This window comes from Clarias gariepinus, chromosome 26, assembly GCF_024256425.1.
Source record: "Clarias gariepinus isolate MV-2021 ecotype Netherlands chromosome 26, CGAR_prim_01v2, whole genome shotgun sequence".
Classification (NCBI taxonomy): domain Eukaryota; kingdom Metazoa; phylum Chordata; class Actinopteri; order Siluriformes; family Clariidae; genus Clarias; species Clarias gariepinus.
In genome coordinates, this window is record NC_071125.1 from 11,883,824 (window position 1) to 11,899,546 (window position 15,723).

The window sequence follows — 15,723 nt, forward strand, 5'->3', positions numbered from 1 at the left end:
ACATAGCAAAAGCAATCCAACAGTGTGATTTGAAGTACCCAAAATAAAACAGAATTTTGACCCAGCAAACTCAGACTGACTCGAGGACCCATGAGCCCAGAGTAGCATAAACATCCAAACTATAAAATCTGACAAATGTGTGCGGAGAGGACCGACCTGCCGCATCACACGCTTGCTGCAAGGGGACACCTCTTGCCAGCGCAAGTAGATGAGGCTTTCCCCCTGGTCGAATGAGCCCTGATTCCAAAAGGCGAAGTGTGACCACGCACCTCGTAGGCTAGGGCAGTAGCATCTCTCACCCGATGTGACAGCATTGGCATAAAAAAGGCTTCTCTGACTTACGCCACTGGCTAGCGCCGTGGACTTAAATCTGAAGACACAAGTACTGGACACAGTAAGTGAGGCCAAGGACAGAAGTCTTTGAGGACAACTGGGTGCATGGTCGAAAATGGAACTTTTGGAAGATAGTTCGAGTGAGGATGCAAAATAGCTTTGACTAGCCCAGGGGCAAAGTCTAGGCAAGATGGGGAGACTGCAGGTCTGCAGATATCCAATTCTCTTCAAAGAAGTAACCATAAGAAAACCCTTTTTTAGGGTCAGAAGCCGACATGCGCTGACTCTAGTGGTTCGAAAGGGGTGTCAATCAGACCTTTAAGCACAATCCCTAAGTCCCGAGAGGGGACTGTCGCCCTGGTGGGCGGCCTCAGCCGTTTAACTCCACGAATAAATGGGCAACTAAAATGTGCTTTTCCACAGAAACTCCATCAGTAAGAACATGACAAGCTGAAATGGCGTCTTCGCAGGTTCTGAGGGTACTAGGGCATAACTTTTTTTGCAGAAAGTTCAGCACTGAAACAAATGGGCAGTGGCTCCTCGAGCCGTCAAAGAGAGATACGTAGAGACGTAATCTGAGACACGTATGGGCTATCACATCCAGACCCAGGGGGGGCTAGAGGAGTCAGAGAGTAGCAATGGGTGCTGTTTTTTTGCAAGGCCAAGAGGTCCACTTCTGCTACATTAAATCTCATCCAGATTTGACTGATTACTTCGGGGTGGGGTTTCCATTCCCCATGTGTCACAGCCTGTCTGGACAGCAAGTCTGCTCCCACCTTCATATGCCCTGGAATGTAAATCGCCCTGAGGGACAGGAACTTGTCCTGGGCCCAAAGCAGAACCTGGTGTGTTAGCTTGTTCAAGCGGCGCGAGCACAGTTTGTCAAAATGTTATACAAAATGTTAAGGAAAAGGGATGTTATAAGTAGTTTTGTGTCAAATTACCTTACAGCAGCCATCTCTTTTTTTTTTTTTTTTTTAACAAAAAGAGCTTTTGCTCTTGAAGTGGCCAGGGCTACATGCGTCACTGAACAAAGGCCAGCAACTCAATAGTTTACTGTAAATACACAGAGTATGCAGAAGACACAGAATGATTGTAATGCCCCTACAAAGGGCCCAAATCCTTACAAAACAAACAAACATGCAAAACAGTTTGGCTTACTCCAAAAAAAGTATATTACCTTTTTAAAACTGAATTTTTACAGATGTAAAAATCTAAAACAATAGTGCTAATTAAAGCATACATGTGAAGCACCACTATGAGATAAAACTCGGGTCGTTAGAGCAAACATATCCGCGGCAGACCGAGCTGAGACAACTTAGCATAAATAAGGAGCAAGATACTCTATCCTTATAGCTATTTTAAAAAACTCTTTATGTAAGTCATAGAGGGAGCCGGAGACAGGATAGCCTTATCGCTAGACACTGATTTTATGAAATTTATGGAAGACCAGATATTAATATGGACCTACCTTAGTGAACAAATAATATCATACACTGAAAATATGAAAAGGAAGCATATAAAGAACGGAAAGAATTAGGCGACCAAATTAAAGAACTAAATCAACAATATGCTGTATTTAAAAATCCTAATTTGTATATAAAAAAAACTTTAAGAGTTGCAAACTAAATTTTATCTAATCACATGTAGTTAAATGTCAATTAGTAAAAAGTAGGAGCCAATTTTACATTCATTGTGACAAATCCGGGACACTATTAGCTATTCAGTAAAGAGAATTTAGAGCACAGGAACACATTACAAAAATTTAAATGGAGGATGGTTCCATCACTACTGATCACTGTTATATTAATGATTCATTTAGGAATTTATATTTTTGGTTATATACAGTGGGACAAAAAATCCCATCATAGGTATACCTCAACTATGAGAGACAAAATCCAGAAAATCACATTGTAGGTGATTTCTCTCCCCCCTCCTCTTTTTCTTTTGTACACAAAGCCAGACTTCCAGCTCCATGTTTTTATTTATTTATTTTCCAGGTGTCTAGCCTCTCTTGGACATGTAAGGCTGGCTTGGAGTCAGGGATGGGTGGGGTGGGGGTTATTGGGTTAAGGGGTTTTAAACACAGATTGTAAAAGTGTGCATTGAAACACTACATTTGATTTACTTAATTTTATTCCTGTTTAACATCAATAAAAATATTGTTGAAAAAAAAATCATAAACACTTTCAGTTGCCCCCTTAAATTCTAACATAAGTTACAACAATCATCACAGAAATTAGTATAGATATACAAATCAAATGATCAAATGTGAAACGAAGATAATTCAAAATCAAAACCATGTGCCTAGTCAAAATTAGAAAAAATGCCCCATTTGTGGTGTCTTCATGACACATGTTGTTCTATTAAGCTACAGCAACTGATAATGAACTTCCTCTCACTGTAAATATACTAATAATACTAAATAATAAATACTAATAATAAACTCTCTTATTAATAGATTCCATTCAAAACAATTTCCCAAGACTTTGAACCCAAACATTTTCCTTCACATTTGATTAGGAGAGAGCAAAAGACTTCAGGTGTAGACACTCAATGTGCCAATCTTAACTGAAGACAATCCATCACAATGGCCGACTGGCCATCTGGAGCACCGGGCGTTTTCCCGGTGGGCTGCTGGTCAATGTGGCCGGCCCAGTCAGTACGTAAATTTTTTTTAAAAACGACGGAAACTAGAATATTGCAACTCTTTTTTTATACAGATAGATGAGTGTGTTGATCATATGGGCGCTGCCGACAAAGAGCGTGTGTTTTGTAACGGCCATTAATATGTTGTATATCACATTATGTATGTGTACTGCACGTGTGCGCTCAGGAGGAGAGAACAGAGCAGAAGCTCGGGTGCCCTCCCCCGAAATGCTCTATTGTTTTACCCTTTTCTTTACTTTTACTGTATGTTTTGTATTATATTTTTGTGATGCTGAAAAAGGCTAATAAAGTTTTTGTGCTAAAGGCTATTGTTGGCTCTGAGCTCTTTTTCCCCCGCAACGTGGCACAGTCTGTGTGCATGTGAATGTATTGTAATCCTTTTTCATACAGTACATGTTCTGAAACCACACCCCCTTTAAATTTTAATTTACAGAGGGGGAGATATGGATCCTTTCTCAATACAGCAAAGAATGAATAATTGCCATGGATGAAAATTGAAAAAAGAAAAGGTGGAGCTGAAAATCTACGCGACAAGAAGAAAAAGCTTTAAAAGCAGATGCCGTAAAATACTTCAAATTAACAGATTATGCCTTTGGCCTGAGGGGAAATTGCAGTTCCGCAGGCTCTGACAGCTCTAACATTACGGTCAGAGACAGTGAGTCTGGATCCAGCAGCCTCAGGGTCAACGATGATGTTGACCAGCACCTCTCCCCCTATACCTGAGCCAAGTAAAAATCAACTGAACAGAAAGGCTGAAATAAAATCAGAGGCAGCATTAGCTCGGACTAGTAAACTAGTTACTAATTTTAATCATTATTGTAGTTATTATTAATTTAAAACAAGGCTCAGAAAAATTAATTTTTAATTAATATTGACTACAATTAGCAACTAGCATTAGCTGATGCTGCTACTGATTTTATTCCAGATTACCTGTTCAGTTTGATTGGCATCATTTTCACCCAGGTAGATCAGGGGAGAGGTGTTGGTCATCATGAGCAGGCACTGGTTCATTATCACTGACCCTGCTGCACTTGCAGCTTACACTGATGAGTGGTATATCTTACACTAACTGCATCAAGACAATCCCCCCGACTAGTCTTTATAGTTTTATATGTTGTTTGTCTTAATGTTCTTTCCTTTGTTTTACATATATGGCCCAATATATATTCAGTGACACTTCAAATAATATGCTTAAAAAGCATTTATTTCTGTGGTGCGTTATATTTTTATACCAGTAAGTTGTGTTAAAAATAAATCTCCACATTAATGAGCCAATGTATTATGATGTGGGATGTGGTGGGCTGCTGTCGGCCAGGAAGTCCAGGGCAACTTTTTGGTCCCAGTCCACCCCTGATCTTTCATAATTGCACAATTTTGTTATGTCTATTTTCATCCTAACACAGAGTTTACTAAATATGTACTGTATGTGGTAAGGTATGAATACAAAAGTTAAAGTCCAAGCACCCATGTCTTCATCCATCCTGATCTCTTTTCAGATATTTTAATATCAAAGAGGGTCAGGTGGAGTTTAAAAAGATGTTGCTAGCATTAAATTATGGGCACATGCTTTAAATTTTCACTGCAGAATATATGTCAACATCCAAATTATTAAAGTCTCAGTCCAGACATACATGTGAATGAGTTAGGGATATCTCTGAGAATATAGCCAAAAAAGTTCCTTTTTGTCCGTTGCTGGTTTAACAATACTGACAATTTTAGAGATCTATTAAGTTAGCTGTAAACAATTTTTTTTTTACATTTTACTAAACAAAGTATAATCATACATTTGCTGCTCCAATGGAATGTTGCCTGCTTCATTCCAGTGTGTCTTTTTCCTGTTGGGGAACAAGCTTGTAATTAAAAATTAAATAGTGCACAGAAGGTCTTCCTTATGAGACTCAAAATCACCCATTAACAGCAGTTTGGCAGATGCTTTTGTCCAGTGTGACTTTCATATGTATCTTTTTATACATTCTGAGCAGTTAAGTGTTAGGGACCTTGCTTAAGGGCTCAGCAGTGACAAATTGGTGGTGCAGCGGATTGAATATAAAATCTCCCGAACCAAAGTCCAGTGCCTTAAACAGTGAGCTACCAATGTCCCATGTATGTAAAATATCCACAAAATAAAATTGGTGACATTTTACCCTATAAATCTATAAATAATTTCTCCTAAAAGGGCATGATATATATAAACTATATATGGGAGGCAACCATATAAACTTAATCTCTACATAACTTAGTTTTAAAAGTCTATATTGTGCATAAACAAATTTTTTACAACTCACCAATGTGTTGGAAGGTGGCATTGCAAGACTTTCGCAACTGCTCTGGAGAATCTTCCATTGAACCACAACTGATAAGAGGGCAGCAACTCCCAGGCACTTCACCCATCAGCACTTAGACTAAACTCAGTCCAATCCAATGGTCACAGAAAACCAGGGTGTTTTCTTTTGAGATGCTTGTTCTGTGTATTTATGTGTGCTTGCATGCAACTTGACAGAAATCATTGTATTTACATAATCAATGTAATTGCTAACATCAACGTGTTTAACGATGATTAAATCAATGGAGTACACGCACTTAAAAAACTGCTAAACTCATCCCAAACCAGCCCAAAATTATGTGGGAACCCACTCAGTCTGGAAACACTGCTTGGCACTCTCTCTCTCTCTCTCTCTCTCTCTCACACACACACACACGCACACACTTCTTGTTCTTCGTTTTTTCTCTGTTCTTTGACATATCTGCAAGTAGTTAAACTCTAAGTCTAGTAGTTAAACATTTTACTTCTTGATGACCCACCTTTCATGACAACTCATAGTCACTGTTATTTTTTGTCTGCCTACTTAAGAGCAAATATAGGAATTATAAATTCCAAAAAAATGCATTAGAAAGAAATAGTTTTCCTTTTTTACTTTAAAAAAGTTAGTTTTTAGTGATCTAAAACCGGAAAAATTCATCACCATTGAGTACATTAGGTATGATAGAGACACCCTTGTTTTTATAGGTATACAATGTACTTACAATTTGATGTCACTGGAGAACAAACTTAATGACCTCAAGGCCAGGGTAAAGTTCCAGAGAGACATTCGAGAGACTGCAATCTCCTCTGCTTCACTGAGACATTGCTGAATCCAGCGGTGCTGGACCATGCCATCCAGCCAGCCTTCTCAGAGTTCTTCTCAGTTCACCGCATGGACAGAACACATGACTTGGGGAAGTCAAGGGGAGGCGGCGTGTGTTTAATGGTGAACAACAGCTGGTGCAACAGCATGAGCATTGTTCTTCTCACACGCTCCTGCACACCCAACCTGAAACCGCTGTCCATCAAATGTCGTCCTTACCTTCCATGGGAATTTACATCGGTTATAATCAGCATCATTTATATTCCACCACAAGTGGACATGGTTACTGCCTTATGCAAGCTGCATGAGCCGCTCACACCAAATGCAACATCGGGATGCTGCGCTTATTGTGGCGGGGAACTTCAACAACGCCAACCTCAAACCCGCAGCACTGAACTTTCATCACCTGGCCCACCAGGGGCGAAAAGACACTGGATCATTGCTACACAACAGTCAAGTACGGCTACAAGGCACAATCTCACCCCTGTTTTGGAAATCCGACCGTTCAGGGGGAACTGATTGAGGGGGAGGTTGTGCGCTGGATCGACCAATCGGTGGCATCGGTGGTACAGGATGCACTCGATGACTGGGACATGTTCTGAAACAGCTCCGATGACATCAATGTGTTTATGGAAGCGGTTGTGGGATTCTTACGGTGGATATTGGGGATACTGGGGATACTGTGGAAAAAATTAACATCAGAAGCCGTGGGTGGATAAAACCATCTGCAGCGCTCTGAGATCTTGCACCGCTACCTATAACACGGGGCTTGCATTGGGGGATATGACCCGCACAAGGCTGCATCATACAGCATCCAGAAGGCGGTGAAAGAGACGAAGCAGTGCTACGGGAGGAAACTAGAGTCACAGCTTCAACAGAGGGACTCTAGGAGCCTGTGGCAGGGACTTAAGACAATAACGGACCACAAAGCATTAACATTTGATATGACGAACACGAACATAACTCTGGCAGGCTAGCTGAACACATTCTATGCTCGCTTCAAAACTGCAGCCGAGGATGTTAGCGGTGCTAATGCTAGTATCGCCAACAGCTGCAGACAGAAAGACACTGTCAGCATCGGAAATGCATTTATCATCTACGAGCATGACGTGAGGAAAGCCTTCAGGAAAGTGAACACCAGGAAAGCAGCAAGACCAGACAGCATCGCAGGTCGAGTCATCAGAGCATGTGCAGACCAGCTAGTACCTGTGTTCACAGAGATATTCAATCTTTCTTTATCCCAGACAGTGATTCCCACATGCTTCAAGAAGTCCATCATTGTTCCTGTCTCGAAGAAACCCCATCCTGTTTCTCTTAATGACTATCGCCCTGTAGGCGTCACCTCAGTAGTGATAAAGTGCTTTGAACGGCTGGTCAAAGACTTTATCATTTCCTAACTACCTGATACATTGGACCCATTACAGTTTGCATACCGCCCGAACTGCTCTCCAGATGATGCCATCTCTCATCTCCTTGATACATCTGCTAACTCATAATTCCTACTCCATACTACTACCATAATTACCTCCACACTTACCACCAAGCTGGAGCACCTGGGACTCAGCTCATCTATGTTTCAGTGGATCTCCATTTTTCTGACTGGCAGACCACAGGCAGTAAGGATGGGCTAACATGTCCCAGCCTCCCTCACTCTCAGCACTGGAGCCCCAGATGGTTGGGTTCTAAGCCCCCTGCTGTACACATACAACTACATGGCCAATACCAACTCCACCACCATCATTAAGTTTGCTGATGACACCGTAGTGGTGGGCCTGATCACAAACAATGATGAGACGGCCTACCTGAAGGAGATTGGAAATCTGGAGAAATGGTGCCAGAGGAACAATCTTCTCCTGAACGTCAGCAAAACAAATGAGCTCATAGTGGACTTTAGTACAAAGCAGAAGAGGAATCACCAGACCCCCGTCATCAACAGGAGCCCAGTAGAGAGAGTGGACAGCTTCAGATACCTCTGTGTTCACATCATGCAGGACCTGTTATGGTTCTGTCACATCAAAACCATGGTGAAAAAGGCCCGGCAGCGTTTCTACCACCTCAGACACTTGAGTGACTTTAGACTGCCCTCCAGGGTGCTCAGGAATTTTTACTCCTGCACCATAGAGAGCATCCTGACAGGAAACATCTCAACCTGGTTCAGAAACAGCACCATGCAGGACAGACGTGCTCTACAGAGGGTGGACCAAGGCCAGGAAAATCGTGAAGAACCACAGCCACCCCAGAAATAGACTGTTCTCTCTGAAGCTCCCTGAAGGCCAACTCAGAGAAACTGAGGAGGAGCTTCTTCCCGCAGGCAATAAGGTCTCTCAACCACAACACCACACAGAACTAATACTATTTTTTAAACATCCACAATTATGACATTGTCTCTTTACACTCATCCTGGACATTATGGACACTTATTGACACATTCATGCACATTTATTATATTTCATTTCTCAGATCATTGAACCGAAGTCACTTTAATAAGACACTTTCATGGATATTTGCACCCCCCCCCCCCCTTTTTCTTGAAACAAGAATTTCTATATTTTTTTATATTGTACAAAATATGTTTATTTGTAAAGAATTTTTTTTTAAACCTAGCAACATTTACGTTCTATTGTATTTCTTTTTATTGATATTTATTTCTTATTAATAAGCTTGTATTTTTAAGGTCACAGGCAGTCGAATAAGCATTTCACTGCATATCGTACTGTGTATGAATTTTTTAATTTTAATTTGAACCATAGACCTAGACCCCCAACCCTGAAGGCGTGAGGCAACAGAGCCACCATGACTCCACAACATAGTTCATAATATATTATATTAAAACAAGCTATTGTGTTTTTCATTAACTGTGTATCTACCAGCCAGATGAGTTTTAACAACTGTCAAAGTTTCAAGGTGCAAAGGTGCATGATAGATGTGCATACCATGATATTGCTGTTTTAGCAAGTTAAAATCAACCTGTAACCACCACATGCATACTGTACAAATATTAAAACAATTCACAGTTATACATACACCGAATGACCACTTTTTTGGGGAACACTATACTAATACTTCACTGAAAACCCTAATAAGTTAATTGGACTAAATTGATTGAGTAAACTCGTTGCCTCAATTTAACTGAGTAATGGAATCTTCCAAAACTTGCATATTTAAGTTTATTTAACTTGGCGGTTTTGTAGACTGTACTTAAATCAATCAAGTTAACAAACTTAGCACTTATTTAATGTACTTAAAAAATTGCGTTCACTTGGTATAAAATTTTTTTAAGTGTACTTATATATTTAAGTTAACTCAACATAAAAATGTAACTTAAACCTGTTAAACAATGTTCTTATATTTGACTGCAAGCTTTGTGCACACCGAACTGAAATAGAACAATGAACAGCATTTTTAAGCTTAGATTTTTTTTATCGACAAAATGCCACAAGTTTCCGCCGGAAAGAATGTTGGAGAGTACTTGGAGCAGCACATTCACACAGGAACCAACATCCGATTCAGCCTCAGCACATTTCACACGTCACCCCTTACCCACACACACAAACAGGGCCGAAGCCACTAACCCAAACACCCTTCCCCAACATGGTTAACACACCGACATCCCCGCAAGCATGCTGGTCGTCAGCCGCCGCCCCGCCCACGCCACATTCACATTTGTGAAAATTGACCTTTTGAAAAAAATTTTTCCCCCAAAGGATTAATCATGATTTTGAGCTCACAACACTTGAAATCTTAAGTTTATGCATTTTGATGGTAAATAAGTTAAATGAACTTATATTTTTAAGTGATGGTTCCAAAATGCAAAATTTTAAGTAATGTTTAGTCAACATTACTTGATTGTATAAGTAAAGACAACATTAGGGTTTACAGTGTTGACCTCCTTTTGCTTCTTCGTCATAAAAAAATATTTGTAGGATGGATTTCACAAGGTTTTAAAAAGATTTCTTTAAGATTCTAGTCTGTGATGACACAATTGCATCATGCAGTTCCTGTAGATTTTTCAGGTGCACTTTCATGGTACAAATCTCTTGTTTAACTACATCCAAATGGTGTTCACCCAGATTCATATCTTGTGACTCATCATCATCATAATCATGCCATAGCCCAAAGGCTAAAATTGTCCTGCCCACACTGCCAAGTCAGCAGACAGAAGCATGAAGTGCTCTAAAACGTTCTGGTACACGGCTCTGCTGACCTCGGATCTGATAAAACACAGTGGACTAACACCAGCAGATGACATAGCTCCCCAAACAACCACTTACTGTGCAAACTTTATACTGGACTTCAAGCAACTTGTATTCTGTGCCTCTCCTCCCTTCCTTCAGACTCTGATACCTTGATTTCCAAATTAAATGCAAATTTTCTAAAATTTAAATTCTAAAAAGAGGACTTTGACCCACTAAGCAACAGTCCTCTGAAATAAAATCACTTTTAAAAATAAATGTGCGTAATTCAGAAGATTTGTGTGTAATTCTGTGTTTTGTCCGTGTTGGATTCCAAAATCCACGGCAACGACAGTTTACAGATACTATCCGAGCGAAGAAGAATCGATTCGGCACATGTGCCCCATCACCATTTTTAACAACCATAAAAATGAAAGATTAGCAGAAGAGCGCTCTCTTATCGACTCAGGTAAGTTTTTTTTTTTTTTTACAGATACGGACATGTTTAAAAAAAAAGTAAAATTACAGGAACTATAATAGTTAATATTTAATGGTGGCAGGGTGCATGCGCCAAATCAATCCCTCTTCCTTTGGAGCCTGTGCCTGTACATGTGGCCTTGATGAGGGATTTTTGACAGTAGTGTAACACTACATTCGTGGGCGTAATTGCGCTTGTCGTCCATGGAACAGAGGAGTTGTAAAAGCAAGTTTTGCATCTCTAAATGGTCAGAGTCTTACTTTTATACTGTAGCAAATATCTGTAAACTGTCGTGGCTGTAGAATACAATACAAATCTTATGAATTATGCACGATTATTTTTGACAGTGATTATATTGCATACAGTATAGTCCAGTCCTTTTTGTCCTTAGCCCAGTCAAGATGCCTCTGACGTTGTCTCTGGTTCAAGATGTGAATACGAAATTGTCACGTTCTGGTTGTCTGTGTCTTCGTGGCATAAATGACAAAGAGGCAAAGTGACGGTTCAATATAGTCTCTTTATTGTTATATTAAAGTACAAACTAAAACAAAATATAAAACTTTAATATAAAACTCTCAAGAGCACTTTGAATAAACTTTAATATAATCACTCTTACGAAAACAACCATAAAATCCACAGCTAATGCTACACTCAGGGACATGTAGTTCCTTAACTTAACTAAAACATAACCAAAACACAAAAAAAGTCTGGGCATTTGTCGCCCTCTAGGGGTCAACCCTTACAGGAATGCGACAGTTGTAGCCCATGTGCTGGATATGTCTGTTTGTGGTAGCTCTTAAAGCACTGACTTCAGCTGCAGTACCCTCCTTGTAAATCTTCCTCAAATTTTTGAATGGGCCTCGTTTCACAGTCTTCTTAAAGCTGCGGTTATCCCTGTTGCTTGTGCACCTTTTTCTCTTTTGCTCTTATACCTTTCTCAACTTTCAGTCCTTTCAACTCTTTCAGTTTTTGATCTCTAGGTCTCTTTTTTTGGTATTATTCTAACTGTTGAATTCTTTTACATTGTCTTTCCTCCTGCAATAATATCTTATACTCCACTTATCGCAAAAGCTTGAAGGGTCAAATATTTTTTCACAGCACTGTCATTGGCTGATTATATAATTAAATTAATGTGTAGTGTATATGAGTTCTTAACAAAGTGTTAGGTAAGTGTATTTAAGCAATGCTTTGCCAGCAAACAGAATGACTGGCAGCAATATTGCAATACCACTTTTCCAATCAAATTATTGGACTAAACTAACTGTTGTAGAATGCATAATTTAATAGGAACAATGTTTGTGTGTATGTATGTATGTGTTTTCTTTAGTATTTTATTATCATCTTTAAGACACTGACTATAATTTCTGTTATTTCATTCAGCTGAAATCAACCTACGACACAGGAGACTTTGCCATTAAGTACATCCTGTCTGGAGAGGGAGCTGGAGAGATCTTTAACATTGATGAATTCAGTGGTGAAATCCATATTCATAAGAGTCTGGACAGGGAAAAAAAGCCATTCTACGTGCTCCATGCTGAAGCTATTAACCGCAGAACTGGCCACCCATTGGAGCTTGAGTCAGAGTTCATCATCAAAGTCCAGGATATTAATGACAATGCTCCAGAGTTCATAAATGAACCCTACACAGCCAGTATCCCTGAGATGAGTCCAATGGGTATAGTATAATCTATTTTGTTATTGAAAATGCATTAATCATATGTACAGATGGAGCCACGTCAAATAGCTGCGACCGTGCGAATGGCGCGCGAATGCCGTACGGCTGCCTTTTGGACGGCATAATCCCCTCTCCTTTTCCTTCCAGAAAGGCGTGTCAAGATTTCACAGTAAACACGCATATTCAAGCCCTATTTATTCATTTACCGGGTTCACCACTAGATGGCGCTTCGTTCTCAAGAACACGTTAACACAAGCCAGCAATTTAGCTGCGCTGAGTTGCAATCACGTGATTTTTACAACCCGCCCCTTCCCCCGCTGAACTGACGCTACCAAACTGCACTACAGAGATGCAGATGGCGGATTAATGGACTATTCGCGGTAAGTGATGTTTTATTTAATAGAATTTGTTTGGGATTAGTTTACAGTTTATTTCCCAGTTTAGTTTTTTATTGGCCGTTTAAAAAAAACACTGGCAGCACTAGCAGCGGTCAGATGTGACTTTAGAGACCCTAATGATCTGTTTACCAAGTCTCGAGTTCAAGTACACCTTACTGTCAGTGTCACAAACTCACAATGTCACTCCTGTTTTCCTTAAAAAATACTATTAATTAATACTTCGAAAATACTATTAATTTCCCTATTACAAAAGCTGCACTACCCGAGGAAGAGTGTTTTCAATACTCGGTAATAATGCTAGTAACTAATGCTCATATACGAGTGTTATATCGCTTAACTTATTGGTATGAAAAGCGCATTAAGTAAATTATCGGTTAATTTAATGCAGATGATAATACAGACAGACCGGGGTTAACGCTAAAAAAGTTCAATGGTTAACATTAGCACAGGCAGTTTATTTACATTCCAGAATTCCTAAAACAGTATTTTACACACTCTGTGCTGTAGGTTTACTAATATATTTTATATTTATTACAACTAGATATTCTGTAAATTTTATTTATCTTTGTCTTCATAAATTCTCCTGTTGTCTTTAAGCAGAGCTCCGCTGTGGAGGATTGGGGTCAAACGGGTGACGGCTGGACATTTGGACCCACTGGAGGAGCCTGAACAAGCTGTTTGAGGGAGCTGTAGGAGAAATGACGTCACAGTGCAACAGCTTTAGAATGATGTTTGGTCAGGTCTACTGTATATTCTGAACATAGAATTGCAAACCGTCTGATACTTTAGGGGAAAACAAAGAATTAAACTGTTCCATCTTTAATATTTTTCAAAATTGATATTTTAATATAAAAGAACCAGATAGAGACTGATAAGCAGCTGGTGTTATCTGGGTATTTTAATGTCCTTTTAGCAAAAATACAACATGTATTCACCTGTTTTATACAAATTACTGTTTTACCTTGAAAAACAGTAAAAATAAATTTTATTTTTAAAGTCGTGTGCATGTTTTTTAATTGTTGTGGGATTGTTTGGGTATTTAAAAATACATTTACTTGAACCACCAACTTCAATGGGCAAAAATGGGAGACGACGTTGTTTTAAATAGTCCAAGAGTTGGGCTAATGATAATAATAATTTTAGTGAAATACATTAATAATTTACACCATAACATTAGTGCAGAAGGATTAATAAATAATATTAATTATTATTAATATTATTACTGATCATAGAAACAAATGAAAACAACAGTTAAACACTTAATCATATGTATCTGTGCTAGTTTGTGTTTGTAATTATGTGACCCATAATATTTTTTTTTCAGTATAATTTTTTTTTTGGGGGGGCGCGGGTTAGGATCTCCATCAAAAGAGCAAAGACAAAAAGGAGTGGAAGGTAAAAAAAACCTCAGGTGGAGAAGACGGACTTATGACATGGTGTTAATTGCTCGGTGTGTGTGTTTTGGCGGGGGGAGGGCTTCTTTAGACTTACTTGTCAGTGCGCAAATGTGTTTGTGTTAAAGCCAACAGAGAAATGCAGGAGCTCACACAGACACACCTCTCCTCCCACAAACGCTTTAACTGTCATCTTGTAAATCATTGATTAAACCTATGAACACAGCTGTTCAGCATCAGTCCTAAACACAAGTGTGGGGTTTGTTTTTGTCCTTAATTAAAATACATCAATACGTTAATAATTTACACAATAAAAACACTGTTTATTTTGCTAAATAAGGTAATAAGCAATATTTAAAATAAAACAAACCAGGAAGTAAGTGTTTCATACATTAAAGTGCTGTGTATAACCAAGTGCCCCAACAAACAGTGTGTGCCCTGTGGGGGATTGAAAGGTGAATGTGATAGGATTTACAAGACAAAAGACGTTCAGAGGTGTGTTATGCCCTAAAACGCCCCCCTGCCACGGATTGCCCCACATTATGCAATCGCTATCTTCAAAGGAAAGCCGCCGCCCCTTTTCATTCAAACGCGTTAGCGAGTGTTTTTCTTTCCTTACGCTAGGTTTTGTGAACACAGTTGCATTCAGTAACACGATGGAACCAATTACAGTACCTAAACAGCAGCAACAACAACCATTATGATCACACTTTGTTGTTTTTATATTGCTTAAATATTTTGCAGCTCTGTTCTTTTTGCATTGCTACGTGTTTATTTACTTCCTTTTCACATCGCACGTATAATGTACTCTAAAATCGACACTATCAAACTTGGAAATGATATAACATCCAATCAAACATCACATATTAAAAGTAACGAATTTGTCACTACTCTTCTCTTATGCAGCACGACTAAAAAGATAATAAAAATTACACCAAGGTGCTGCAGGTTTGGTGTCTGTGAGCTTTTCCTAATCAGAGTTACACCAGGGAGCATTTTGTGGCTGCTCCAGTTACACTCTACTTAGATATTGCACAGAGGGGAGTTAATTTTATCTGAAGAAATTATAGTAAGTTTTGTAAAGTCTGAGTTCATCTTCCCAGCCAGTGTTGTGTAGAGGCAGGGTAACATCATGGGAGGATTGATGTAATTTTTATTATCTTTTTAGCCGTGCTGCATAAGAGAAGAATATTGACAAATTCGTTACTTTCGTTACTAGACATGGTCTATTTTGTCCGCAAGTGAAATACATCAATACGTTAATAATTTACACCATGATAACATTAGTACAAAAGGATCTGAAGAGACGTGACGAATATTCGAACCATAGACAGTATTTATTTTGCTGAACATTACAAAACTGCCACGTCCAATAAAACAGTGCATCTTTAAAAAGCCACATTGGTTTCAAGTCAGAAGTAAAATTAACGAAAGACTGAGAAGCCCCGTAAACTTGACCCTGACAAAAATAGTCGATT

General features: G+C 39.2%; 1 protein-coding gene across 1 annotated transcript in view; it reads left to right on the forward strand.

Moving 5' to 3' along the window:
- cdh19 (cadherin 19, type 2) overlaps positions 1 to 15,723 on the forward strand; it is a 204,703-nt gene that overhangs the window by 30,042 nt on the left and 158,938 nt on the right. Inside the window, exon 3 of the mRNA XM_053487532.1 lies at positions 12,159 to 12,453. Within this exon, the coding sequence (XP_053343507.1) occupies positions 12,159 to 12,453 (295 nt within the window). The remainder of the gene's footprint in view (positions 1 to 12,158; positions 12,454 to 15,723) is intronic.